This window comes from Stenella coeruleoalba (assembly GCF_951394435.1).
Source record: "Stenella coeruleoalba genome assembly, chromosome: 6".
NCBI lineage: Eukaryota > Metazoa > Chordata > Mammalia > Artiodactyla > Delphinidae > Stenella > Stenella coeruleoalba.
Window position 1 is genome coordinate 54,413,198 of NC_137151.1, and position 27,716 is coordinate 54,440,913.

Below are 27,716 nucleotides of genomic sequence, written 5' to 3' on the forward strand. Positions count from 1 at the left end.
AAGCACAGATGCTGGCTTGGCTCCACTCTTCACAGAACAGAAATAGAGACACAAATGTAGAGAACAAATGTATGGACACCGAGGGGGGGAGAAGTGGGGGTGGGGTGAAATTGGGAGATTGGGATTCACATATACACACTACTGATATTATGTATGAGATAGATAACTAATGAGAACCTACTGCATAGCTCAGGGAAATCTACTCAGTGCTCTGTGGTGACCTAAATGGGAAGGAAATCCAAAAAAGAGGGGATCTATCTATACATATAGCTGATTCACTTTGCTGCACAGTAGAAATGAAGACAATGTTGTAAAGCAACTATACTCCAGTAAAAATTAATTTTTAAAAAATCAATGAAACCTGAGGTCTAAGCACAGTGTATTATCTTTCAACGGTAGAGGTCTTGCTTTCTTCAAACTCAGGCTTAATGGATTATGACTTACCACCACTAATATGGGAAAAATTTTCAAGGACAAATGTTGGAGGGAAGATCACAGCAGTCCTCATTCTCTGGGCGTTAGTGAGGCTGTTTCTTAACCAGCTTCTAAATCTTATAAAAAAGGATACATACACCAAAGCTTAAATGACTGCCAGAAATTGTATTCATCCATCTTCACTGGAAGAACCAGTTAAACTGGAGTAAAAGTATCATTTCTATATTTATGGTACCTATGGACTTTATAAAAACTCCAGCCTTTAAATTATGATTTTCAACTTTCTCTCTTTTTTGTGAATTGTGTTCACAGGACAGTGTTATCTTCTTGCATACGATTTCTCTTTTTCTCAAAAACAAACAAAAAAAGAATTTTGAAGGAAAAAATGATCATATCAAAATACAAAAGCAAAATGATATTTAATATTTACTTGATTTTCCCATTCAAATTTCCTAAGTGAATAATATCCTCATCCCATATTGTCTTTAATTGGAATCTCCAAATTTAAATCTACATTCAAATTCAGTGATGCATCTGTAGATCCTCATTATTCTCTAAAGAATATATGTTTAAATATATTTTCCTTTTATATCTTTTATAATTAAGGGTAAGCAACTGAGCACATATTATAAAAGAAAATAGGTATTAGTTACTCAGAATATACTTACATAGTCAAAAAAAAAAAAAAAACAGTCAAATATTCTGAGAGAGTTACTTTAGACACAAAGCCAGGGACCTGGAACCAGTACTTCTAATATTCTGCATTCTGGCTGGGGAAATTGGAGAATAGAAATTTTAAGAAATGTTTATTGAACTCCTACCAATTATCAATGAGCATGATTCAGAGATAGTCACCTTGGAAGCAGAACAAAGGAACACAGATTTCACTCTAACTATATACAAAGCTGTCCTGCTAAACAGTTCATGATTTAATCTAGGAGAATCCAGTGTCAGGCACTCAGTAAATTCTCAATAAATGGTAGCTGTTAACATGATAATCCTGACATCAACCATGTAGAGTTTAAGGACAGGTCCTTCTACTAATATACCTCTTTTACAGAAGAAGAAACTAAAAATATATTTTTAATTTTTTACTACACAAGTGTCAAAATGAAGTCAGAATGAATTAGAAAAACCCCTCCAAAAGCTTCCCAAGGACCACTTCATAGCCCTAGTTCTTTAGAATGATACCCACTCCAACTAAGTATGTGCAGATTCTTGAGGAATTTGACCAGCTAAGTCTACCATTTGGGATGACAGCCAGAAGTACCTTAAACAGCCAACCCACCTATATATTTAGTTTTCTGCTAGTAATATGGAAACTAAACCAAAAAGCAGCATCAGGTATCTATACGAAAGGTCATCTGTTGAATAATGTGTGTATTGACTGCTATTAAAGGTAAAATTTCTTAATCTCTTTGTTTTCTATTCTTTTTTATCCATACTTTTTCATTGCTCTGAACATCATGGAAACCCAGCTAAGAGGGAAAAAAAGAGGAGAAATACAGAGCTGGTGGGGACCACCAGTAGAGATCGTTACTGATTTTCTGAAGATCCATAGTATTGAGTCTGTAGAGCTGCTTATAACCAACTTTCGTCATCCTTACAGATTCTCATAGACTAACCAGGAAAAAGATGTGGAAAAGGCTGGGAAGAGGCCTTTGGAGGTGCTTCTTCACCATGCGTTTGTCACCATTGGATTGTTGTCAAGATCGAATGAGATACTCAATGGAAAGAGCTTAGCAAACAGTTTGGGGCATATGGGGTACACACACACACACACACACACACACACACACACACACACACACATGCCTGAGTTTCCAATCATGCTGGTTCTCAGAAATGTGTGCTTCCCATAGTACTATACTCTCTCTTCACTTCTATGTTCTTGCTAATTTATCTGCCTTTCACCATCCAACTAATACTTCCCTTCTCTGACCACAGTATGAGCAGAGATAATTATGCTCTTGTCCATCCCTCAAGTCTAAAGATAGCTTCTCCAAAAATCATTCCCAAAGAATCCAGGATATGGTTCTCTCATATTACTTACTGTGTATTGTATATGTGCCTACCTGTCTGTGTCCACCAATAGACTGTGAGATCTCAAAGACAAGAACTATGTCCTTTTTACTCAATATCTTTCAACACCCAACACAGGGCCTGAGCAATGGGACAGACTCAGCAAATATTGGAAGGATGGACAAATGGAGGGCAGGGGTGCATGGAGGAAACAGCTGAGCCACCAGTGCTGCCGTCCATGTGGATATTCCAAACTGGAGTGAGCAGGCATGGAATAAAAAGGAGAATCAGAGATTTAAGAAACATGTTACTATAGCTGCACTTATCCTGGTTCCCTCCCATGGGGTAAAGTACAAACTTAAAGTTAAAATGTTGTGGAAGGCAATGCATAAGTATAAACTATTCAGAATCTTCCCTTCTTCCCTTCCCAAGTCTTTGGGAGCCTACGTTTATCTCAAAGCGGGGATGCTATACCCTTCCTAACACTGGAGAAATAAGTGGCATCACTGTCTGCAGATCACTCAGAGCTCCTCGGAGAACAGAGCTCCTGGGCTGTGCTTCTCAAACTTTAGGGACGATGTTTATAGCAGGTGAGGTTAAAATGCAGATCCTTGAAAAAGAATGGATACATGTGTGTGTATAACTGAATCACTTTGCTGTAACACCTGAAACTAACACAACATTGTAAATCAACTGTACTCCAATAAAAAATAAGAATTAAATTTATAAAAATGCAGATTCTGATTCAGTTGTTCTGGGAATGTACAGTTTTTATTAGGTTTTACTCTGTCTGGGGGAAAATTTCACAAAAATTGTACGCAGTGGTCCAACACCCAAAAAATAATGGGGAGGCATTTTATTATAGACCGGTGTTTCTCAACTTTGGCTGTACATTAGAAAGACCTGGGAAGCTTCTAAAAACACAATGCAGACCAATGGTCATCTTTGCCCCTTTCCCCCTCCATCAATTAATCAGAATTTGGGAGGATTTCTTCAGTGTGATTCTACCATCACAAAGCTGTCAGAACCAGTGTCCTACCAGTCTACCAGTGCCACTCAGAGTCCGGTCCAAGTTCTGGTTCACCCTGCAAGTTGTTGTTACATCTGGGACAAGTATCCAAACCAAGAGTAAGGGTTTAGAAACTTTTACAGCAATATGACAAATTAAGTTTATGGCCACCGAATCTAATAATAAAAATAGAGGGACTCATTTAAAACAAAAAGTTGACTTACAAACAAAGATTTTGATACCCACCGCCCCCGCCCAAGAAGGCTTCTGAATAATCAAACACCCACCTTTGGTATTGAGGTTATGCTCAGCCCCTTCTATAAGCTATTACCTCTCCAAGTTGGAATATTAAGTTCACTGATGAATTGCTGGGGCACATCACTTGGAGACCTGGGTACAACAGGGTTAATAAGCAGGAATGGGGTAGGTGGGGTTACAAACCAGGAACACATGCCCTCCAAGTTAGACAGTTTTCTTTAATTGCCCTGAAAACACACACACTCTCACATAACACGGAAGGTGAGAGCTGAATGAAGTTTTCTGGGTAATGGCTTGAAATGTTTTCCTTCTGAGAAGTGGTGTTGAGTTACAGCGTGCAGACGGAGAACTGCGAGGAGAGAAGGCGCAGCCCAGACCCCACCTTTTCTTGGGTTTGTAGGAAGGTGGACATGGGCTCATGGAGACGAGGCAAGTGATCTGTTGACCTGTCTGGAGGCTGGAATCGACCGCTCCCAGGGTGACCAAAGGGCAATGTTTAGCAGGGCTTAGCCAGGGGCCGGCCAAGCAGGCACGGATGCTCTGCTGTGAAATGCCACGCAGGCAGAGACTGACAAGCGGTAGGAGCTGAGCTCTCCCTTTGGACTGCTGCTTCCTGCTCTGTTCAGGGGAGGGGGCCGCTTTCTGGCAACTTTGCTGCTGCTGCTGCTGCTGCTGCTGCTACTACGTCAGCTCCCTCTCCCCTCAAGGTAAGCAGGCTCAGAGGGAGGGCAGGCTGCGAGGGAAGCCTTTGTACCATGAACAAGATCCGAAAGTTTTTCCGAGGAAGTGGGCGAGTCCTGGCATTTATATTTGTAGCTTCTGTCATCTGGCTGCTCTTTGACATGGCAGCTCTCCGCCTCTCATTCAGTGAGATCAACACTCGAGTCCTGAAGGAAGACATCATCCGGAGGGAGAGGATAGGGTTCAGAGTTCAGCCATACCTGGGGAAGAGCCTTGACAGCAGCGTGAAAGAGATGAAGCTCCTCTCGAAGGGACACGGGAAGGGCGTATGGGGCAAAGAGAACTTTAGAAAGACGGAAAAGAGTAAGCTCAAGGTTGAGGATGATTTGGACCAAGCCCAGAAGGAAAGAAAAGTGCAGAATGCCCCCGGAAGGGGCAAGGTTGCACCTTTGTGGCGTCCTGCATATCTGCTGATCCCCCCAGTGACTTTTACCAAGCGGAAGACAGAGGGGCGAGACGTCAGACCTGAAGTTTCCTCGCACGTGACGCCAAAGCAAAAGACAGCCCAGGGGGCTGAGAAAACGCCGTTCACAGCAGCAAGGGGAACTCCACGGGACAAAATATCTGTACACACAGGACCTGTTGGTATAAACCAGGAGGGCCTGAAGAGTCTTAGTCTCAGCAGTGAAACATCAAAACAAGCAGCTGAGAGGAACCCAAATGTGACCATCCATCTTAATATTGACAGATCAAAGCAGCAATTCCAGGCAGTAGCAAATGAAAGGACCTACCCTGCCAGCCCACCAGTGCCAAAACCCAGGGAAGCCATAGCCTTAAATAAAACTGAGACTCAGAGCAAAGAACTAAATGCAAATAAACACAAAGCCAATAAGAACCTTCCCTTTTCCAGGTTCATTGCCAATTCAAGTCGCTTAAAGAAGCAATCTATTAATGAGACACAGTTGGGAGGCTTGCCAAAGGTTGATGGAGCCAAAGTGGCTGATGGGAAGAAACTCAATTTGTCTGAAAGCCATGTTGTGATTATAACCAAGGAGGAGGGGCTAAAGACAGACACCAAAGAGGTCCTCAATTCCAAAACCAAAACTATATTTCCTACGGTACTGCGCAAACGCCAAGAGGAACACGTTCCCAGGAAGAGCAGGGAGGCATCTTTCTCTTCTCTTGCTCTCCAGGGAGCAGCAGTGTCTCAAACCAATCAAGCCTTAGCTGGTGGGCTGGGGCCAGCAAGAATCAACTTAACTGCCAAAACCCAGCCTGAACAACTCAACCAAAGTCACAGAAAAGCTCGTTCGCCTGAAGATGGTGGAATGCACCGTGTGTTAAGAATTGATGTGACACTTTCTCCAAGGGACCCCAAAGCTCCCGGTCAGTTTGGACGTCCGGTAGTTGTTCCCCATGGAAAGGAGAAGGAGGTAGAAAGAAGATGGAAGGAAGGAAATTTCAATGTCTACCTCAGTGATTTGATCCCAGTGGACAGAGCCATTGAAGACACAAGACCTTCTGGGTAAGATCCATTTTTCTTCTCTTTCCTCAGCCCCAAGTATTTTGGGTCTTACATAGAGAAGACTTATTTCTAGATAATTCTTTGTGATTTTTGGTCACCTAGAGAATTAGAGCAACAATAATCATTAGGCACAGTTCAAATAGTCTACCATCCACACAGAGAAAAAGTCCGATATCAGCATACCCATTGCACTCTCTTTATACATTTATTTCTCTGGGACTTTGGCCCTCATCCCTATTAGCTCATGTTCTGTTCCCTTTTCTGTACTGAAAACCTATCAAAATGATTAGGGGAGCTCAGTTCCTAATAAGGTGTATATGAATGGTAGAGCTTAAAATGTAATTCCGTTAAAACAGTGACAATGAAGTGAATTCTCAATTTCAGAATTTTTTATTATTAGCAAGTTTGTCAGGAGTATATTTGGGAAAGGAGCACAGAGAAGGAGCCTTCTCGGCCTCTCTGGAATCATGTCTTAGCCAGCAGAATTCTGCCTAATCATGAGTCATGATCACCATAAGTGAAGAAGTGACTTACTCCTTAGAATTTAATATCCTTTACAGATGAGAATGGTAGATAGTTCAGGAGTTCAGTGATACAGGAATAATAATTTTGGAAAAAGTCAATCAGCCAATAAGTAGCAAACACCCACAGGACATACAAGAATATAATATTTTATATTTCTAGAGTTTCACCGTTTATGAAGCAACTGCACACAAATCACATGAATTTCACAAGAGCTCTGCAAAGGAGGCAGCAGACATTATGCGTTCAAATCAACAAGTAAGGGCACTCAGGAATTACTTCAGTCTTCCAAGACAGCACAGCTCTGAATGTGCCCAGTGAGCCTTCATAAACCAGTTTTTAAAAAATTATATTCCTTTAACTAGAAAGTAGATCACAAATATTTAATCTGATTCAAATATATTCGGTTTCTGGCTCTTTTTGGCCCACTCATAAGTGAGGGTACCTCATAGCCATATGTTCACTACCCATTCATTGATAATGCAACTCCATGTGTGCCTTGATATGCAATTCCTGAGCCAAACAATGTTTGCCGAGAAGGTGGAATTAGGGAATATCAAGATTCAGATTTAGCACATGTGGTCTGTAAAGAATGCCCTCGTTTGGCTTCTGTAAAAAAAAAATGGGAAACAACCCTTCTCTGTGATCTAGGTATTCAGTGTTACTAAGAGGAAGGAAGATATAGATGTGCCTGTATTCATATTGGTGAGAGGGGCCTCTTCATTGGGATGTTAGCCATTTTCAGCTCTTAGCCATTGGCAGATGGCTATTGGCCATGCGCTAATCACCTGCTTAGGCCAAGCACTCTGCCATTCATGTTCCTCACCCTGGTGAAACTCACAACCTTGAGGAGAACACAAATATACCCAAAGTAAAGATGAAGAAACTGAGGCCCTGGGAAGTTATATTGTCTGCGGTCATAGAGCTAGCAATTATAGAGAAATTATTAAAATCCATGCTCAAAATTATGTTGTGCTGTTGATCGCCCATATCTTACTAATTACTACCAAAATGATCCCCAAAATTATGCTGCACCAGCTCTGATCTGAAATCCTGTATATCATATATCACATACATTTATGATATATCACTATATTACTACACATATGCACTATGTATGGTACATCCAAATATGCCAGTATAGGGCATATACTATATATGCCATACTATGTACAGCATATTACTATACATATCCTATATAGTATATACTATATGGCCATATACTATACATGCCAACTTTGAACACAAAGCACCAGAGAATGAAGTAGGAGAGTAGCTTTATTTTAACATCCCTTCTGTGGCCTGGCAGACTGCTACAGAGCTTGGAGAAAAATCAGACACTGCACAGAAGCCCAGGCTGCACTTCCAAACCAGAGAAAGGACAATTGTGTGAGGGCCAAAAGCAAGTAATAATGATGTTAGCGTCCATGTGATTTATTGAAGGCTCAGTAGCTCCCAGTGCTTGTTCGTTTCTGAAATTTGGTCTGTGGAAATTAAGTGTTGCTGCCCAGGGAAGTCATGGTCAGGCTTTGTCTTCTGAAGGAGGCTGTCCCAACAGTAGGAGAAACTGAGTGACACGTGTGCTTGAGAGGATGAGTCAGACAGCATGTGGCCAGGCCCCTCCCTCTTATCACACAACCCACCTTGGCTAAATATAGGTGCTCTTGGCAAGGTGCCTACCTGATGCTCTACTCTTCCGACAGGATGGAGGTGACAGTCTTAAGCCAGCAGGGATCCTGTGTACAGAACCCTTTTTGGGCCATTCTTACAGGAAAGAGAATAAATTATTTTTCTTTTCTTTTACCCAAACACTCTAAGTATGTGCAAATTTTGTATTCATATGGATAAAGTTTGGAAGAAAATACAAATGAAAAATATTTGATTCATCAGGTTGGCATGATTTAAAGTTCTCTTACTTTGATTTTATTTTTTTCAGCTTTACTCAAAAGGTATATGAGATGCTTGTAAGAAAACACACAATAAGATTTTTTGAGATAATAAATTTTAAAAGTCAGCATGGGGGAAATTGTTATAGAATATAATAAGAATGTGTGTGTTTGTGTGTGTGTGTGTGTGTGCAAGCGCATGTGAAAGAGAGGCAAAAAGAAAAAGAAAGAGAAAGAAAGAGAAAGAAAGAAAGAAAAAAGAAAGAAAGAAAGAAAAAGAAAGAAAGGAAGGAAGGAAGGAAGGAAGGAAGGAAGAAAGAAAGAAAGAAAGAAGGAAAGAAAGAAAGAAAGAAAGAAAGAAAGAAAGAAAGAAAGAAAGAAAGAAAGAAAGAAAGAAAAGGGAGAGAGAAAGAATCTATTAGAATGCCGAAGGACTGGCCTTAAAATTAGCTATGGTAGCAACCCACTGGAACCTTTAAATTTTAAGAGTTCTGGGAAATATCTCCCTTACTGCTTCTTTCATTCCCCCCAAATCCATGTTATGAATTGATTAACACAGTATAACTGACGTATCATAACTGGCTATTGAATATACATTGAACCAAAACAAGGATAAAAACCATAGATTTGCTAGTATGTTTGTTTAAATTTAGGTCCCCTCAGTAAAGATAATAAGTAGTTAATAGTTCTTAAGGATGATGATTTAACCGATATGCTAGGATGAGGTTGACATTGAGAAGGAGAAGAGAGAAGCAGCATTCCCAGGACAACTTCACTTGCTCTTGTTCTAAAATCAGACTCTCTTTTCCAAAACTGCTCTTCTCTCCTTTTCTCCTGAGTCCCAAAGAACCATTTCTGAGATGTTGAGATATGGTCCTGGCCTTTTCCAAAAGCACAAAAACTCCTTTCTGTCATTAGCATTATTCTCACTGTCCTTTTCAGTGCCACCCTGATTTCTGACCCTTGCTGTGTGGCTATCGCTTGCTGCATGTGACATGCTCTCTAATGTGGGCCTTCAGCATAAGGATAGTCTTATTATCTTTCTCTACTCATCACGTTTGTTACCATCCACTGATATTTTTCTTAACTGGTCCCTTCCCACGGCTTCCCCCCATCCTCACCTTTCACAGTCGTCACCATTTCTCCTAGAACATCTTAACCTGACATTGCTCAAAATCTAATTGTATCTTACCTCCATCTAGACCATGATTTGGCTGTGACCTCTAAATTCCAATGACCATTAATGCACTCTCCTGGTTACTGAAACACTCCTTGCTGTGTGCCCTTCACTAACCGTGGCCTTGAGAATCTGTTTCAACTTCTCAGTGAAATTCTAAGCTTAGGAAGGAAACTCTGTCTTTTACTTTATTTTGTATCCATTTAGCACTGAGCACAGTGCTGTGGACTCAAAAGATACAAGTTTACACAATATGGTTTTAAAGATAAGATTCTCTGAAATGATTTTTGAATACTGATACTATTTTTAAAAAAATAAATGATAGATAACTATTCAAATTAGGCTTGCAAGAAGTCATTTTACAAATTAATAATGACTTCCTAATTTTTCATTTTGAATATATGGAATATGTTGGTGTCTCGTTTAAGGTAAATACATCCTATTCTAACACTATTGTCTATTCATTAATTCATGTTCATTCATTAATTCGTATTTTTGTTGTTGTTTGGTTTGTCATTTTAATGTTTCGACTTTCAATGGTTGAAAATCTCCTTATCTTATTTATGAGAATGTTTTATGCCAGTAAATAAAATACGATTTCATTTTGCTTAGAATTTTTGCCTATAAAATATGCTTCAGATAAAATCCTGTTTTGACGGTTATTTCAAGTTTCCATATTTAACCCTTTCTTTATAAAAAGCTAATCCTTGCAGTGCTTACTATTAATTATTGAAGTTTGTTTTAGCCGGCAATAATCAATACGTACACACAGGCTTTGGTAAAACATTTCCTATCTACTGGAAATGCAGAGCAATTCTACTTAGAGAAGTCTGTCCTGTGGCCTGCAGCTAGAGTGAAGATGTAACTCCAAAAATGAACTTATTTTAAGAGTGCACTTCCTGAATCTGTATTTAGAGAAAAATGACTCAAAGACATGTTTGCTGCCAATATTTAGTTTTTTAGAGGACAGTAAGAATTACAGCATGCTCTTCTAGCACTGCTGTGTCATCACGATGTTAGCCAATTGTTTATTTTAATGCTTTGCTTTTCCTACAGTACTCTGGCAAACCCCTCAATAAAGCAACTAGAATGGGCCTGTTCTCTTAGCCCAGAGCTGGGACTGTCAACCAATGATTTGATTCCTTCCTACGCAGCTGAAGAGAGTTTCTTTTGGCACATATGAAAAGCAAAAGATAGCACCGTGCATTTGCCACAAACCAGTCCAATTTACTGAGGGGAAAGAAAAACGTTTATAGAACCTACATTTCCACCTCTCCCCTACTCTCCCAATCCTAGTGAGGTCAAAAACCACAACTAATGAATTACTGAAAGTAAACTGACCACACAGCCTTCCAAACTTCTTGCTTCTAGATGTGTGTATCAGGCTGAGAGAAAAGAGAAACTTTACTGTTATATGAAGTTCAATGTCCTTAGTTTTACATAAGATTAGTATTTTAATTGGTGAAATGAGATAGCTTTTGTGACTAATAGTGATAGAAAAACATTATCTAAAATTGACTGGAAAAGCTCTGAGACCTCCCTGAGAAACCGAACAAGGGCAGGGGAAAAAATAAATCTCACAAGATGGATTTAAAAGGGTTATTTCCTGCCTTCTCTTCCATGAGTGTACACAAAGCAATGTTGCTTTTGAATTGGGTGTGTGTATGTGTATATGCACATTAGTGTGTGCGTGTGTGTTAGAGCACAGTGTGCTGTTTCACTAAAAAGTTGTATCAGGAAGCTGGAAATATAAAGCAAACTTTGTTTAAAGGGTGCAGGCTAGACCATAACAAGACAAAGGTTAAATGTGGCCAAAAGATAACTATAGAGCTTTTGACATTTTTACTTATCACACTCTCCCCACAACTAGGGGAATGATAAGGAGAGAGACGACCAGAGGATATAAAACACACTTCTGCTACTGATTCGAAGAGAAGAAAACAGTTCCTAATTAATGTAAAACTGAGAAATGTTACAGCAAATCTGTGACTTTGTCATCTAAATACCGCCAGAGACCTAGAAGTATTTATGCGAGAGAGGAATTAGTGAATGTAGAAATTCGAACCTGTGTACACTTCTTTTTTACACACCTCATCCAGGGCCCAGTTTAACCATCGTAAAATTATTTATCAAATGCTTATGGTGATACAGCCCCGAGTACTCTTGTCCCAGAAAATAACTCCCTGTTGGGCTGTCCTGGGTGACCCATTCAGAGAAGAGCCTCTCAAGAAGGGAACATTTTTTTGCTCAAGGTTCAGAAAATGGGGGAAAAAGAGCAATGTTTGTTTAGAAGCTCTGTTTTGTTGTTTGCTTTCAGAATAAAGGGAGCTTTTTAGAGTCTCCTCTATGTTTAAAACAAATCTATATTATTCGAAACTAAAACATCTTCTAAACTGGCCCCACTTCTAAAACGTTGGTGTACGGGTATGTGTGAGAAGGGTCAGTGCAGAGAAACTTGAGTACGATATTTTAAAAGGCCTTTATGACCTGCCTTCTCATTTGTTCCTTAAAATTATTCTTCAAGGCAGGTACTGTCGCTGTCCCAGCTTCACCTGTAGAGAAGCTGAGACTTAGAGAGGAAGTTGAGGTTTCAGATTGCGGCAGGCAATGCAGTTGGTGGCCGTTCATTTCATTCCACGCCTGTTTGCTCACTGCCTGTCACGAGCCTGGCAGCTGGGACCTTCCATTCTCCATGTACGTCATCGTGTTTGATCCTCACAACAGCCATGCCAGATTGATAAAGTGCTACAGATGAGGAAAAAAGCACAGGGAAAGGTAACTTGCCCAGGGACTCACAGCTCATGAATGGTAGGGTTGGGATCCAACCCTCAGTCTTCTGATTTTTCTTCACTCGGCAATGATTCAACCACACCAGGTTGGCTCTCTCCCCACCCCACCTGCTCTGCCCTTATAGTGACCATCCACACCTCTACCTCTCCTGGGTTTGCCAAGCCTCTCTGAATAAAGGGGATCTGCCCCTTGCTGAGCCTCACCAAAAAGGTTCTTATTTATGTTGCAGGCAGTGATTGTGTGTGTGTGTGTAGATTTTATCTGTGTGTGGAGGTTTTTTATTCTAAACAATCCTCACAACAATACTATGAAAGACATACTACCTCTCATATGATTTACAGATGAGAAAAGTGAGGTTCTAAAAGATTAACTGATAGGTCTGCTGTCCCAGCAAGAAAATTTTCTGACTTCTAATTCTAGTGCTCTTTCCATAGGATACAGCTCCTCTTTCTTTTGTTTCCTTATAATCATATGACTTTAGCAGAAAGTAAAACATCTCTCTTCCTTATACTTGGGGTGGGTAGCTGCAGGGAGGGGGATAGGGTCAGAGGTATACGAGGGGAATTAGTTGTGCACGTCAGGTACCTTGTCAGGGAGAAAATTTACAGGAAATCATTTTCTATACAGCACTAAGCAAAGGTGACTCTATAAAACTGCCCAACAACCACAGCTCAGCAGTGGACAAATATCTCTGAGTGCCTGCCTACTCTGCAATCTAACATCTGAGCGTGGGTCTTGCCTTCAAGGCAAACACATGAAAACGTTCTTCGGAAGCAGAGTAAACTACTGGGACAAGGAAGAGAAAGGCTGAGCCTGGCCTGAGAGAGGGCAGAAGTGTTTCATCTGAAACCTGAAGGGGGAGGGAGTTAGAGACGCGGGAATGGGGGTAAAAAGAATAATCCATTGAGAAACTGAGGGAAATCTGACATAGGGTTGGGGAGAGCAGGGAGGGTAGAAATGAGACCATAGAAGTAAGCAGAGTCCAGATCACGCAGGACCTTGTTAAGGTGCTTCTAAGGACCAGAGAGAAAATGTTCAAAGATTTAAAGCCCAAAACAACACTTTAATTTACCTTTGCTCTGGCTCTCATGACCCAGAGGGAAGCACTTATGAGGCTAAAATTACATAGAGCCTCACCGAAAGTTCATACTAGATGAAGCTTCAGGAGAACTCTAATCCTGTCCCCTGCGTCACAGAGAAGTCTGAGGAAGGAAGTGACTTGTCCAAGGTCACAGACCCCAGGAGAGACAGAACTACCTGAAAGGTGCCCTAACCTCCACCCAGAACTATCTCTGCCACATCACACCACCTCCTGCTCTTTTTCTTTTTTTTAATTTCATTTATTATTTTTATTTGTTTATTTTTGGCTGCGTTGGGTCTTCATTGCTGCTCGTGGGCTTTCTCTAGTTGCGGTGAGTGGGGGCTGCTCTTCATTGTGGTGCACGGGCTTATTGCCGTGGCTTCTCTAGTTGCGGAGCACGGGCTCTAGGCACGTGGGCTCAGTAGTTGTGGCACACTGGCTTCGTTGCTCCACGGCATGTGGGGTTTTCCCGGACCAGGGCTCGAACCCGTGTCCCCTGCATTGGCAGGCGCATTCTTAACCACTGCGCCACCAGGGAAGCCCCCACCTCCTGCTCTTCTCCCTCCCATCCCTACCTCACTCTGACAGCTGCCTGCTCAAAATAGACTATTGTTGAACTGGTGAATATTGATGCTGGTGGCTTATATTTCTAAGCCCGAGTCCAGTAGCTTTGATGGGTAGGCAGTTACCTCAGGAAACACAGCTTCAGCCTTTGGAGTACGGGTGCTGAGTGTGACTGAAAACTTCTAACTTAGTAGTCAGGCAATTCTGACTAAATGTCAGGGCTAGTCTACCCTAGAAAGAACAAAACATAAAAGTAAAAATTTTATATCACTATACCCTCTTATCAGTGAGAGGAAAAGAAGCTTCAGTAATTCTAAGGTCTTGCAGAAAAGAATATAATTCTGGACAGAGCTCCTCATCTAGATGCTCTATTCTCTTTCTGATCCTCCCAAAGATACCAGAGCTTGGAGACGAAAGGCCCCTGAAGGCTCACACTGAGGCAGTAGTTGAATTGCAAATAGAAGCTGAGAAAATATTCTCCTCGACCTTCTGTTCAAACCTGTGAACACTGAGACTTGACCCACATAGTCCATTTTGACTGTTTTGGAATAAAAATGAAAAATTCATAGACATGAGGGAATATTATCATTTCCTCAGTCGTCTGATTTAAAACCTTCTTTATTCGATAGGCTACATACAAATCAGGTTAGTGGCTGAGCCTTCAGCACGTACAAGCCAAGAAGGCAAAACGCATCACTTCCTGAGTCTCTTGGTAAATGATGAGCCCTTGATAGATTTGGATTAAAGGACAGCCTGGGAAAAGGGCAGTGCGTGCAGTCAAGATGGGTGCATGTGCTTTTGCATAATCATAGGACCTTGCACGGGTTTTTTTACCATGGAACTTACAGAAATATTTTTATCTCCATCATCTCATCAAATCTTTACAGACATTCGGTGATGAAGGCGTTGTAATCTTCATCCTAACAGCGAGGAAACTGAGGTTCTGAAAAGTTACGTGACTTGCCCATAGGCATGCAGCCAATAAGTATCAGAAAGGTCTCAGTATTTAGTCATCTTCCTCAAGTCCAGAGTGTTTCTCTCCCACACAGTAGTGGACCCACTTTGTGCAGGATAGTGGAGCCCCACGTTAGAATCCCCCTTTATTTTTAGTACCTGGACAGACTACAGTAATCTCAGTCTAGACTTCCCCCAAACATACAGGTTACAGGTTGGGTTAATTTTAAAGTATAGCATAAGGCCTGTAGACTCTAAGTACGTCACTTGTGTGATGACTGGGCATATACAATACAAATATGAATTCTTAACCTCAAAAAAGATTGCACACTCAGAAATATCTTGCATTTAACTTAGACTTGACTTGAGCTGCAACTCCTCCCTCCAATATGGCAGAAAGGTTTCCAATAGGCAAACTGGAGGAAAGGAAATTTGCTTTAGTTGGGTCAATGTAGGATAACTTGAAACAGTTTCACCACCTATGGGAAGTAGATGACAGTCCGTGTGTAAGAATGATGCAAGAGTTAATAAGGCTGAAAGTCTTTCCTCTCTGACCCACTGTGCCTTTGAACAAAACAAGCATGCTGGGTTTTCTATACACCTGGAAACATGTTTAACCTGTTTAGTAATGCAGGAAACCAGGTACCTATAAATGATAGAGTAGCCTGGCATCTCAGCCACCCAAACCAAGACACACTACGAAACTTTGTATTTGAAACCTCTCACATATCCTTCTGTGCCCCTCTTCCCCATCTTTTAATGCCACCCCCTTTTCCAGGCACCAGTATGATCTGTATAGCATAATCTTCCACAGGGTCATCTTCAATGTGATTCCTCAAATGCATCTAAAATATATATTTGTCCATAACTGGCAGAGGTACTGTTTCCTGGGATAGAAATCCACATTGGATCTAGTGGAATCCTTCCTGATCTACCTATATAGACTCCTGATGGGGAAATTAAGACATCACAACAGGTAATGGAGAGGAAAGGAGGAAAGAAGGAGCAGGTATTTGGTGAAGGGAGGTGCCTTCCCCAAACCTCTCAAATCCCTGAGCATTCTTTCAACCTCCAATTTCAGACTGGCTCACATTACCACTTAGAACTTTCTTCTAAAAGAGGCCAAAAAAATCGACTGTTTTATAAGATGAGAAGATTCATCTTCCTTGTTATATAACATGAGTTAGCCTGCTTAGTTCACTCTCCCCAATGTATTTTCATTTGTAACTAGATGTTTCTAAAGTCGACCTAATTTTAATAATAAAGGAGCTCTAGGACTTCACAGCTAAGGCCTGCTGATTCAGATGGCTCAGGCAGAATTTGTGCAGCTGACCCTTCCTTTTTATTTTATTTTTTTAACATTTTTATTGGAGTATAATTGCTTTACAATGGTGCGTTAGTTTCTGCTTTATAACAAAGTGAATCAGCTATACATATATATATATCCCCATAGCCCCTCCCTCTTGCGTCTCCCTCCCACCCTCCCTATCCCACCCCTCTAGGTGGTCACAAAGCACCGAGCTGATCTCCGTGTGCTATGCGGCTGCTTCCCACTAGCTAGCTATTTTACATTTAGTAGAGAGAGTGGCATGGACTTATATATACTTCCTTTTTAGAATTGATTTATTTTTTTCAGGACCAAATGTTGTAAAGAATATTTATGTGTGAAATGTGCATTTCCCATTCATTTACACTATAAAATTAGAGATGAGAGAGTCACAGGAGGTCACTGATGTTTTCTGTACTCTTCCTTTCACTCAGGCCAATAAACTCCTCTTAGCTTTACTTCCTCTTTCCCAACTTAGAGCCCAAGATGGAATATTTAACCCTACTTCCCCAGTACCTTCAAAATCCTCTACCACTTTCCTTTTTACCTCATTTTCTCTGATGACCTAGATCTGGATTAAACTATTTGTTCACATTCTCATATACATTCTTTCCAGTGAAGGATGTTACATTTGGTAGTTCATTTGACTTCTTAAGCTTCAGTCTGCTCTATTTGAAGAAGAGTATAATAGTATATATTTCAAGTGGTTGTTATAAAGATTGAAGTTAACTATGTACATAATAGTATTTTACCAACTGCAAAGTGCCATTCTAATGTGTTTTTTTCTATGGCTTTTACTCTCATCTATTTCTTATTTTCAGACTAAGCACAGTGTAGTTATGTTGTCTGGCAGAAGTACCTGCTCCCACAAAATGCCACATCTACAGCCAGCCGCTTTTATTCTTGTGGACCTAATATTTCCTGAATAGTTATTTCTGGAGCCAAACTGGACCAGAGCTGGAGTCCCAACTCTGCCATTTACTAACAGTATAATCATGGACTAGACTCCCCATGATTTCAATTATTCTTCTATAAAAAGGGGAAGAGATGCTGTTAGTCTGAGGTTTAAAATGAAATAATACAGAAGGCTGATAATATTTATTTATGATCATTGTAATTTAATGATCACATTACTAAGAGTAGCTGCGTTAGAAATATGGCAAACACTCTTTGTGAGGTTCCCCTGGGTTCCATCCTGTGAAGAGTTACTCAGGTGGGAGATGGGAGAATGTCAGCAGTGAGGCACGATGCACTTCAGGGCATGGAGAAGTCCCAAGACCAATTACAACCCACCTGAATACCAACTCCCACTGTAGCCATTGTCTCACTTCCATGCCAGCAAAATTATTTCAACTGTGGCTACCCTGTAGCAGAGAGGGTCTCAGCAAAGACCCCTTAAATAGATAGAGAAGCTAGCTATTTAAGAGTTTAATTAGTATAGAACACGTATCATCTATATCCATAAATACATTCACATGCAGTGGGAAAGAATATTTTCTTTGGCATTTGGCTGAAGGCCAACTGGGAAGGCAATCATAAGCTACTTGGTAGCATTAGCTGAATTAACGTTAATTAAGTAACATTAAATAAGAGAATAGGCATGTTCTCTTGTGGTATATAACCTAATTAGGATAGCAATAGCTACCATTTGGTGAATTCCTGTGCCCAGAAACTGTGCTAGTGTGCATTCTCACTAAACTGTAAACCTCTCTTCAGTAAGAACCATTACCTCACTTTACAGATGAGGAAAACTGAGGCACAGAGAGATTAAGTAAAGTATCAATAGACAAATATCTGAGAAATATTGGCTGTGGGCTTCAAAATAGTGTCTTAACTACCTGCAAAGCCTATATCCTTTCCACTGCAGGGTAATGCCTCCACAGGCCATTCTCATGTCTGGCATGTCTAGGCCTCTTATAGCAACAATTGTCATTTGGTATCCTTCCTCTGCTCTATTATTTTGTTTATAACTCTCCCCAACAAAAGCACATGAGAAAATCATCTTATGGATATAGATAGATATAAAGATAAAGATATAAATAGATGATGGAAGGATGGATGGATGGATAGATAGATAGATAGATGGATAGATGGTGTGAGTGTGTGTGTATTTACACGCAATTGCACTCTGTGACTTTTAAAACCACCTTGTGGATCTTGTTGGCACATCTTTTGTGCTCTGCTTGTGTTATGGCCCAGGTGTGCAGAGCAACTTGTACACAATAACCTCCCAACCACCAGTGTCATCATGTGCTTTGTGGATGAGGTGTGGTCCACTCTCCTGAGGTCTGTTCATAGTGTCCTCAACCGCTCTCCTCCGCACCTCATCAAGGAGATTCTACTGGTGGATGACTTCAGCACCAAAGGTAAGAAAACTACCCCCTGGAAAATCAAACTTTGATATGAGGCAATAGCAGTTTGGATGGAAAGTACAAAAATTACAGGATAATTTGATAAAGCATAAACATTTTACAAATGCCAAATCATTTTCTCATGTTGTGCCTTAGAGGCCTAAGTCCAAACGTCTATGGGTAACAGAAATTCAGCTCAACTATCCAGGGCCTTGTTCAACTAGCCACTGCAGGCTTCCCTTTAGCTATGACTTCTCTGCCATGTAGACGTGATTTTCTAACTACAGCTCCTTGAAGTTCCAGAGACCATAAGATGTTCTCTACAATTGCATAAATAACTTTTTATGGAATCTAACAAGCAAAAACTCCATAATTAACGGGATGCCTTTCCTACTGATAATAGCTAGAGTTATAGTAAACAATGAAATGGAAGGCCTATGTTCTCTTCTTCAAGAGCCAAGCCTATTATATGTTCAGCTAAGTGTTGAGAAGACAAATTGCCAAAGGGGCAAGAAAAATGAGGTTCCAACAGAGTTCAAAGGCAGAATCCACCACTCTCTTTACTTTTGTGTTTATTACAGTGAAGAATCTCTCCCTTTGGACTGTGAAAACAATTGTCTATGTAAATGGTCCCATGACTGCCAGAGGTCCTAGACCACATTACAAATTCCCAAAATGCAGCCCACTTCAGAAAATTTTAGAAAGCAGCAAAGAGACAACAATCTTAATAGAGCAGCTTAGCCCTGGTCATGACCCCAAGGACAGGAGCCATTTCCCTCAGCCTCAGAGTACCTACTAGGGTCACACTGAACTCCAGGAGCAGGGAGATACCTAAGGAAAACTGGTTGAAAATTTTAAGAAGTGGCCTCGATAGCATAAACAGAAATAGCATCTAGTTACCAAGCAGAGAATAGTCCCTTTAGGAATGGCCTATTCGGATTTCGTGGGACCCAAAGCTTCTATGGGGTCCTCTTTAAGAAAAAGAATTCACAATTAGTAGAAAAGTGACCAGCAGAAGTATTCCTAGAAGCCATTCCTACCTGGGATATGTCAATAACTTAATTACACATAGAAGTAACTGCAAGCTACATAAATATACCCCACAAAACCCCCCAAAAGAGCAAGAGAGCAGAGGTGTGATAGAGAGGGTGTCATAGTAGGAAGTGACAGTGGTCTTAGCCAATTGCAGTTACAATATATTTCTTTTGCAAGATTTCCAGTTTGCATACAATGCTTAGACTCTCCCCTAGGTCTTAGAAGGGGCCTTAGCAAGGGGAAAAGGTTGTGCAGAAACCTGAGCTTTATTTATTTCAAGGTAAATTTGTACCTGTCCTGACAAGTCCTCAGAAAAGGCGAGCCCTCCTCTCGGTAACTTGGCTACACTGAAAAGATGGATTCGGGTTTTGGGAAAACGGAGAGCTTAGAGTATTGAACCCAGAGAAAAATCCATCCAAGAAAATGACAGCATGGTTCAAAGAATAAAGTTTAGTGACTATAGTAAATGTCATAGTTTTGGGAATTTGATATTGAAGAGGCACCTCTAGTATTGTCCAGATCTCATTAATTAAAGTGTTTCCTTGTCTATCCTTTCCCTGATATAGACTACCTGAAAGATAACTTGGATAAATACATGTCTCAGTTTCCAAAAGTTCGGATTCTTCACCTCAAAGAGAGACATGGCTTAATAAGAGCCAGGCTGGCAGGGGCACAGAACGCAACAGGTAAGAAGCTGCTAATTTTTTGTTTTGGTTACATTTTTATTTTAGTTTTTTTCCCAAATATACAGAAAATTTGAAATAATAATACAGTGAACACTCATATATCCATCATTTCATGCCACAAAGTTTTACGTGCTTCATCACACACAGACACAAACATACATACATACACTCTTTTTCTGAACTTTGACATCATGACACCATATCTCTAAGTACCTCAGTAGACATCTCTGAAGAATAGAGACATTCTCTTACATTAGCACGACTTTCATCATCTAAATATCACCTAATAAATGATCTTTTCAATTTCCTCATTGCTCCCCCATTTTTAATAACTGTTTCTCACTTTTGAAATTAGAAATCGAATTCAGTGTCATGCACTGCATTTGGTTGCTTGGTCTTCCTAGTCTCTCAGTCTAAAATAGACAAGTCCACATACATTGCTTACTTACCCTTGAGTTGTTTTTTTTTGAAGAGTACAGGCCATTTACTTCGTGCAATTGACCGTGTTCGGAAATGTTCTCACTGTTATCTCACAGGATGTTTTTCATGAATACCATATAGAATTCTATTACATAGGTGATGGGAATTGTGAACATCTTATCGCTTCAAATCAAGAGACACGATGCCAGGTCGTCCCAGTGTTGGTGGTAATAATTTTAAGCACTTGGCTAAGATGTTGACAGCTAGAGTTTTCCTCAGAGTAGGAAGTAATTTGTGGGTGATACTTTGATCCACGTGAGTATTCTGTTTCCTCACAACATTTTTTTTTCACTGCTAGCATTCTTTCTTATATTTTAAAATTTCTTATGGAAAGGCGTTTTATTTTAAGTTTAACAATGTGTACATGTCAATTCCAAACTCCCAGTCTATCCCTCCCCACCACCCTTCCCCCTCTGGTGACTATAAGTTCATTCTCTAAGTCTGCCCTCACAACATTTTATCCAATAATCTAGCAGCCATTGACGATCATTGCTTGAATCAATTATTACACTGAGGACTGCAAAACTGTTTTTCTAAATCTCTCATTCCTTCTTCTTTTAGAGCTGGCATTCAACTTGTAAAGAAGACGTCTCTCTTTTTCTTTTTCTCTTTGCCTCTCTCTCCCCTCTCTCCCTCTTTCTCTTCCACCTTTCTAACTCCCTGTTATGCCCACTTCACTATGGATTTATGCCTTGAAAAAGTCAATGTGTATATTATCAGCATTAGTATTAGTATTCATATTTGTGTGTGTGTGCTCAAATCATCCCAAATTTGACCACTAGGCACCCCTTTAAGCCTGTGACTTTTTGACCTGACCCCATCGGTTTTCAGAACTTCAGAATTAATTATCTCTCTCCTGACTTTTGTCTGCTCCTCCAATTGCCCTCTCTTCTCAAAGAGTAACATGCCTTCTTTTCCTCACCTCTTTTTAGTGTGTGGGTATTAGTGGGTGAATGGGGGAGAAGGTATATCTTTTCTCTCCATAAGTATTCTAAAAATAGCATCAAACATTTTGGTTCATTTTCACATCCTCTCTGGATGCACTTGTACCCCATAATAATAGTTGACCTTATGTACTAGGTACCATTCTACACACTTTCTATATTAATTGATTTAATCCTTACAATAACTCTATGAAGTAGATACAATCATTTCCCTCATTTTATAGATGAGAATAAGGAGGCACACTGAAGTTATGACAAGTTCTCCCAGCTAGTAAGTGGTAGAGCCAGGATTTGAACCCAGAAACCTTGGCTTTAGAACCTACACTTGTTTCTACTACATTTTGTTGCTTCTAGACATTTAGCCACCACTCTGCTCCTATAAGCCATAGCATTGCAGACCTCCACCAGCTTGGATTCAAGCATTGTCTGAAGCCGAATTATCTGCTCACCAGAGTTTCACTGTCTTGCAACTAGACCCCAGATTTGGAACTTTTCTTATCCCATTGGTTTGCTAACAAATTTCTTCTCTCTGTAATGGAAGTTTTAAATTGACAACAAGCACATCACACCAAAACGGGCATTGTGGTGACAGCTAAGATTCTTAATTATGGACTGCATTTGGAAAAATTTAATGAAATTCTCCATTTGATTTCCTTTGGAAAGTCATTATCCACAAATGATACAAAAATAAAATAGTCAAGAAATAGTCCAAGTGGATAACTTTTGAGCTGAGATCTGTGTGATGAACATTCCCAGGCAAAAGGAACAAGAAATGCAAATGTCTCAATGCAGAAACAAGCTCTGCATATTCAAATTAAAGAAAGAAGTTTATTATGGCCGACAGGTGCTGACCATGGAGGGAGTGGTAAGAGATGCATTGGGGGAGAAAGGCAAAGGCTGTCTTCTGTAAAGTTTTCTGAGTCACTCAAGAAATGCAGGCGATATTCTTGGTATAATGTGAAGTCAATGAAGGACATTAAAAAGGAGAATAAAATTGTCTGACTTACATTTTAAAAGCTCATTCTGGCCATTTTGTAGAGAATAGACATTAGGGAAGTCAGAGAGGACGTAGGGAGACCAGTTAGGAGGCTACTGTAGTTGTCCAGGTACCAGAAATGTACCAGGGCAGATAGAGGAAGTGGTCAGATTTAGAATTACTGTGGACACAGAGCCTGCAGGACTTGCCATCAGGTAAGATGTGAAGAGAGTGTTAATATGAGGAGTCAAAAAAACCCCTAGGATTGGAATCTGAACAAGTTGGTGGATGGTGGGGCTATGACCAGAGGCACAGGTTTGAGATTGCAACTGAGCTCTGATTCTGTCCATCTCAGTTTGAGATGAAAATTACACATCCATATAGAGAAAGCTGATGAATACAGGACCAAAACTGTGCTGCTTATAAAAACTGTCTCACTGCCTGCCTGGAGCACAAGGCCTGCTGGTAATGATCTCCAGAACAGCCCAAATTGTTAGACAGTATGAGAGGCCACCTTCAGAAGGGGTGCAATGAACTTGATCAAAGTTATTGCCATTGGCCTTCTCAATAACTTATAGTTACACCATAACATGATTTCTTTGAATTTAGTAAATCCAAATGTAAAATTGTAAATTTGTTTCTCAGTCATTCATTAACACCCTTGAACACATTAGCTCAGCCTTAGTTTAGTAACTTTCAAACTCTTTTGACCGTGACCCATGTTAAGAAATGCATGACGATTCTAATATCTGCTTTTCTGTTTTATTTATTTTTTTTAGATTCTGGCCAATCTCAATAAATTGTTTTAATGACTCACTAAGGGGGCACAACTCTGAAAAACTTCAGCGAGGTGCATCTTAACTGCTTGCCACTGTGCGGCAGAGACTGACTTCCCAAACTATCACAGAAGGACTTCTCTTCATTTCCATTTTTTGTGGACACCTTTATAAATGATAATAAAAATGAATTACCTAAAAAAGAAATGGGGAAAAAATAGCTATATACACAATTATATATACATACACACATATAGATATATACATAATTATATATATGTGTGTGTGTGTATATAACACACAGGTATATGAAATAGACAATAAATTAACCAATTACTCTGGCAAACTGCTATAAAGTTTCAAAACATTTGTTCTCAATTTCTGTCCCTATCTCCCTATAGATGGCAGTGTCTATGGCCCATACTTTGAGCAGCATTAGTGGAGGGCTGATGTCTGAGTTTGGAAAGAAGCAGAAATGTCTGTTTGATGGGGTTAATAACAGCCTCATCTAAAGATAAATCCAACTGCCCTGAAATGCACCTGAACCCTGTGGAGAGTTTAAGGGAACTCAGGAGGTCCTGTACCAGATTTAGTCAAGGATGTAATTCAGGGACCATTCAAGGATGGCACTGAGCAGGGCTGGCCAGCCTAGTGAGTCCTCCCAAACTCTCCCAGGCATTCCCCTGACCTCACAAGTACAGCATAGGCAGCAGCCTGCGGTGGATTTGAAGAGTCTCTATAATCAGAGATCAGCAAAGATACCAGTGTAAAAATCTTCTCTAGAATGCCTGACCAAACAAAGAGATCAAAGGTAAGCCTCTGAATCCAGAATCTGACAGGCCTTGACAGCTACTGCTTCCTAAAGACTTACCCCTTAGGATTCAGAGAGGAGGGAAGAGAAGCCACAGGCAAGGTTGAGATCAGATACCCAAGGACATGCAGAAACAGAAGTCGAGTTAGCCACATTTGGTCTCAGAGTAATGTCAGGCTCTCTGAGAGTCTGAAAGAGTCTTCTACAAAATAATAAGGTAAACGTGTAACTCTCTGGCTAACTTTTAGTGTGTGGAGAACAAGTGACATCTAACTTCTGGCCAACTCTCAGGTCTCCTGAAGAGCAACAATCTTTCTGTAAATTTCTACAACTTGTTCCTGCTGCAGGGAAGACACGTGATTTCCTCACCATCACTTATAAATCATTCTGTAAAATTAAATGGGCAGCAGGTCCACATTCATCAAGGAACTCTAAGCACAATCTCCATCACTAAGTGGTGCTAGCAGCAGTATCCTAAGTTGGTCACCTAAGTATAAGTGGGGGTCTGTGCTCAACAAGGACAGACAATTTTTCAAATGTACAGTTCACTGTGAAGTACATTCACACCGTTGGGCACCCAATCTCCAGCACTCTTTTCATCTCATGAAACTAAAACTCTATACCCATTAAACAACTCCCCATTCCCCCCTCCGTAAGCCTTTTAAAACTACCTCCTAGTCTTACTAGTTCCCCCACTTTAAATCCTTTTCAGTCCTATAATGTGGAGCGATTTGTCCTCTTCATCATTCCGAAGGCCAAACTTGGAATCTCAAACTCTTCCTTGTCTTCTGCAAAACAAAGTCCCAGTCCTCTACCCCAGAGTTAATGGGACCCACCCTCCTTAGAAGGGACAAAAGCAACTAACTTTAATACTAAATATTCCCTTCAGAGCCTTGGCTCCGCATTCTAAGTGGCTGATCAATTTTTTCCAAACATAAATAATGCTTGCTCCAAGGGACTGCTAGAAACAAAATTTCTTTTATGTCATTATGGAATGAAATTAGAGAGACAAGGAAGAAATTCAGTGAGAAGAAAAGACTACTGCCTTTACAACCACATTTCTGGATCAGTCCCCAGGACCCTTGAACGTGACGTACACACATTCAGTGTATTGCATTTTCAAATAATTGTTCTTTTTCTGGCTCTGTAGGTGACGTGTTGACATTCTTAGATTCTCATGTGGAATGTAACGTTGGTTGGTTGGAACCTCTTCTGGAAAGAGTTTATTTAAGTAGAAAGAAAGTAGCCTGTCCAGTAATTGAAGTCATCAATGATAAGGATATGAGGTAATATTGTCATATTCCACAAGATACTTAAGTGAGTTTTAACCAGCAGCAGAAAGTACTGGTCATACTCCTAATATGTACATTTTTGCAAATCTACATAATACACAATTTATCTGTTTAAATAAATGGAAATACATGATAGATATCTTGAGATGAAAGCTGATCAATCCAATTATTTGATCATCACAAATTCTTAACCCTTAATGCTAATAAATACTAATACTCATCGTCCAGGTCTTTCCTCTTTCTATTCAGCTGAACCCCCAAATATTTATTTTCCTTAAGATTAGTTTTTCTTTTTGTGGTATCTGTATGTATACATATATATATGTACACATACACATATATATTCTTAAGTGGGTTTTTTTTCCTCAAAAATGGCCAGAACATTATTAAAAGAGAAGTGTAAGTTAAAAGTGAGCAATCCAGCCAGTTAGTCACTGATGCAAATTATACTCATACATTGTATTGAAACGTTGTTAAAAAGTTTGTGATGATCTAAAATCATCTGCGTAGGCACTTGTTTCATTCACTTGTGCAAGACATGATGTCGGGTTGGTTAAGTGTATGTGTATGATCTCAGGTAGCACTTTGGTTTTTTTTCCTGGACTAGTTACATGACAGTGGACAACTTTCAAAGAGGCATCTTTGTGTGGCCAATGAACTTTGGTTGGAGAACAATTCCTCCAGACGTTGTTGCAAAACACAAAATTAAAGAAACTGATATAATAAGGTAAGTGTGTGAAACTTAAGATTAGGAAGGAGTCATATATCTTTTTTATAAAGGCATAGGAAGCAATTCCACAAAACAAGTATATGCTGTCAGTCTATAGAACACCAAGAATTACAGTTCTAGCCAATAAATGACCAAAAGCAAACAATGTTTTCCTGAGAAGTTCGTTTCCCACAACAAAAACTCACCTTTTCAGTGGGCTATTGCACCCTATCCAGCCCTGAACCAGGGAAATTCACAAACACTACTCCTGTTCTCTGGGATTTGCAAACTAAGAAATATAAGCCACTTAAATGTGCTGCATAAATGCTATATAAACACACATAATATTAAAGTCAACATGAGTAAAAATTAAGAGTAAATAATAGTAATAGAGAGATCATTCTAATTCTTTTTGAGTCTAATCCTGTACTTTCTATGGGAAGGGTGCAAAATTCTGTGAATTAATTGAGAAATAGACACAGAAGCTGGATGTGAATTATAATTGGGGCTTTATTGCTGGAGAAACTGGATTGAAGAACACAGCTTAGACCTGAAGCCAAAGTGGCGGGAGCTTCCTAACACTTCCCCCAAAGTCTAGACCTGCAGGATGAGCACTCAGCCAGCCTCAGGCAGAGCAGGGGGAGCCCTTGGTGACCACCATGGGAAGTGATGACTGCCTTGTCTAACTGCTGACTCAAATGTAGTTTCTGTTCCCCATGACCAATAACAGCAGTGAAGGCTCTGGAGTCAGACCCTTTGGGTTTAAATCTGAACTCTACTAGGTACTAGTGGTGACTTTTAAAAAGTTTCTTAACCTCTTTGAGTCTCTGTTTCCTCATTTTTACTTTAAGACTAACAGAAGTATCTACCTCGGATTGTTTTGAGAATTAAATCAGATAATACTATACAAAAAGTGCTTTAAAAAGTGTTTGCCACATAACAAGCTGTCAGTAAAGTTTGTGTACAGTTGAGGCAGTATAGTGGCGGAGAAATCATAGAGTCAAGCCAGACCACCCAAATTTGAACCCCAGATGTACAGCCTACCAGTCTGTGACCTTAGGAAACTTTGTTACCTTTCCTGGATTGTAGTTTCTTAGTGTTACATACAGGATTTTTGTGAGGCCTGAGTTAATACAAATATAACACTTACAGCAGTGCCTGCCGGGTCTTCCTTAAACAGCACTAAATAACTTATTAAAAATAACATCTCTGGAGAATTTGTGTCAGGGCATAAATGACAAGTAAGAATCCTAGTTCCAGGCCCCATCTTTGCTGACCCTAATCAAGTTTTGTCACATAAACCAGGGAATTTGTCACTTAGATGCTATGTGTGACTTCTTTCAAGACCTCCCCATACTTGGTAAATATTCTAAAATGCCTCCTAGTAGGGAACCCACTCTAAAAGTTGAGCTCCCATGACATGCG

General features: G+C 40.1%; 1 protein-coding gene across 1 annotated transcript in view; it reads left to right on the forward strand.

The window, feature by feature from the left end:
- Positions 1-4,479: 4,479 nt before the first annotated feature.
- The window catches only part of GALNT5 (polypeptide N-acetylgalactosaminyltransferase 5), a gene marked incomplete at its 5' end in the record, with an annotated part of 37,327 nt that continues 14,090 nt past the window's right edge, over positions 4,480-27,716 (forward strand). Inside the window, 5 exons of the mRNA XM_079924925.1 lie at positions 4,480-5,930; positions 18,431-18,597; positions 20,184-20,303; positions 25,441-25,576; positions 26,190-26,309. Coding sequence (XP_079781051.1) covers positions 4,480-5,930; positions 18,431-18,597; positions 20,184-20,303; positions 25,441-25,576; positions 26,190-26,309 — 1,994 coding nt within the window. The remainder of the gene's footprint in view (positions 5,931-18,430; positions 18,598-20,183; positions 20,304-25,440; positions 25,577-26,189; positions 26,310-27,716) is intronic.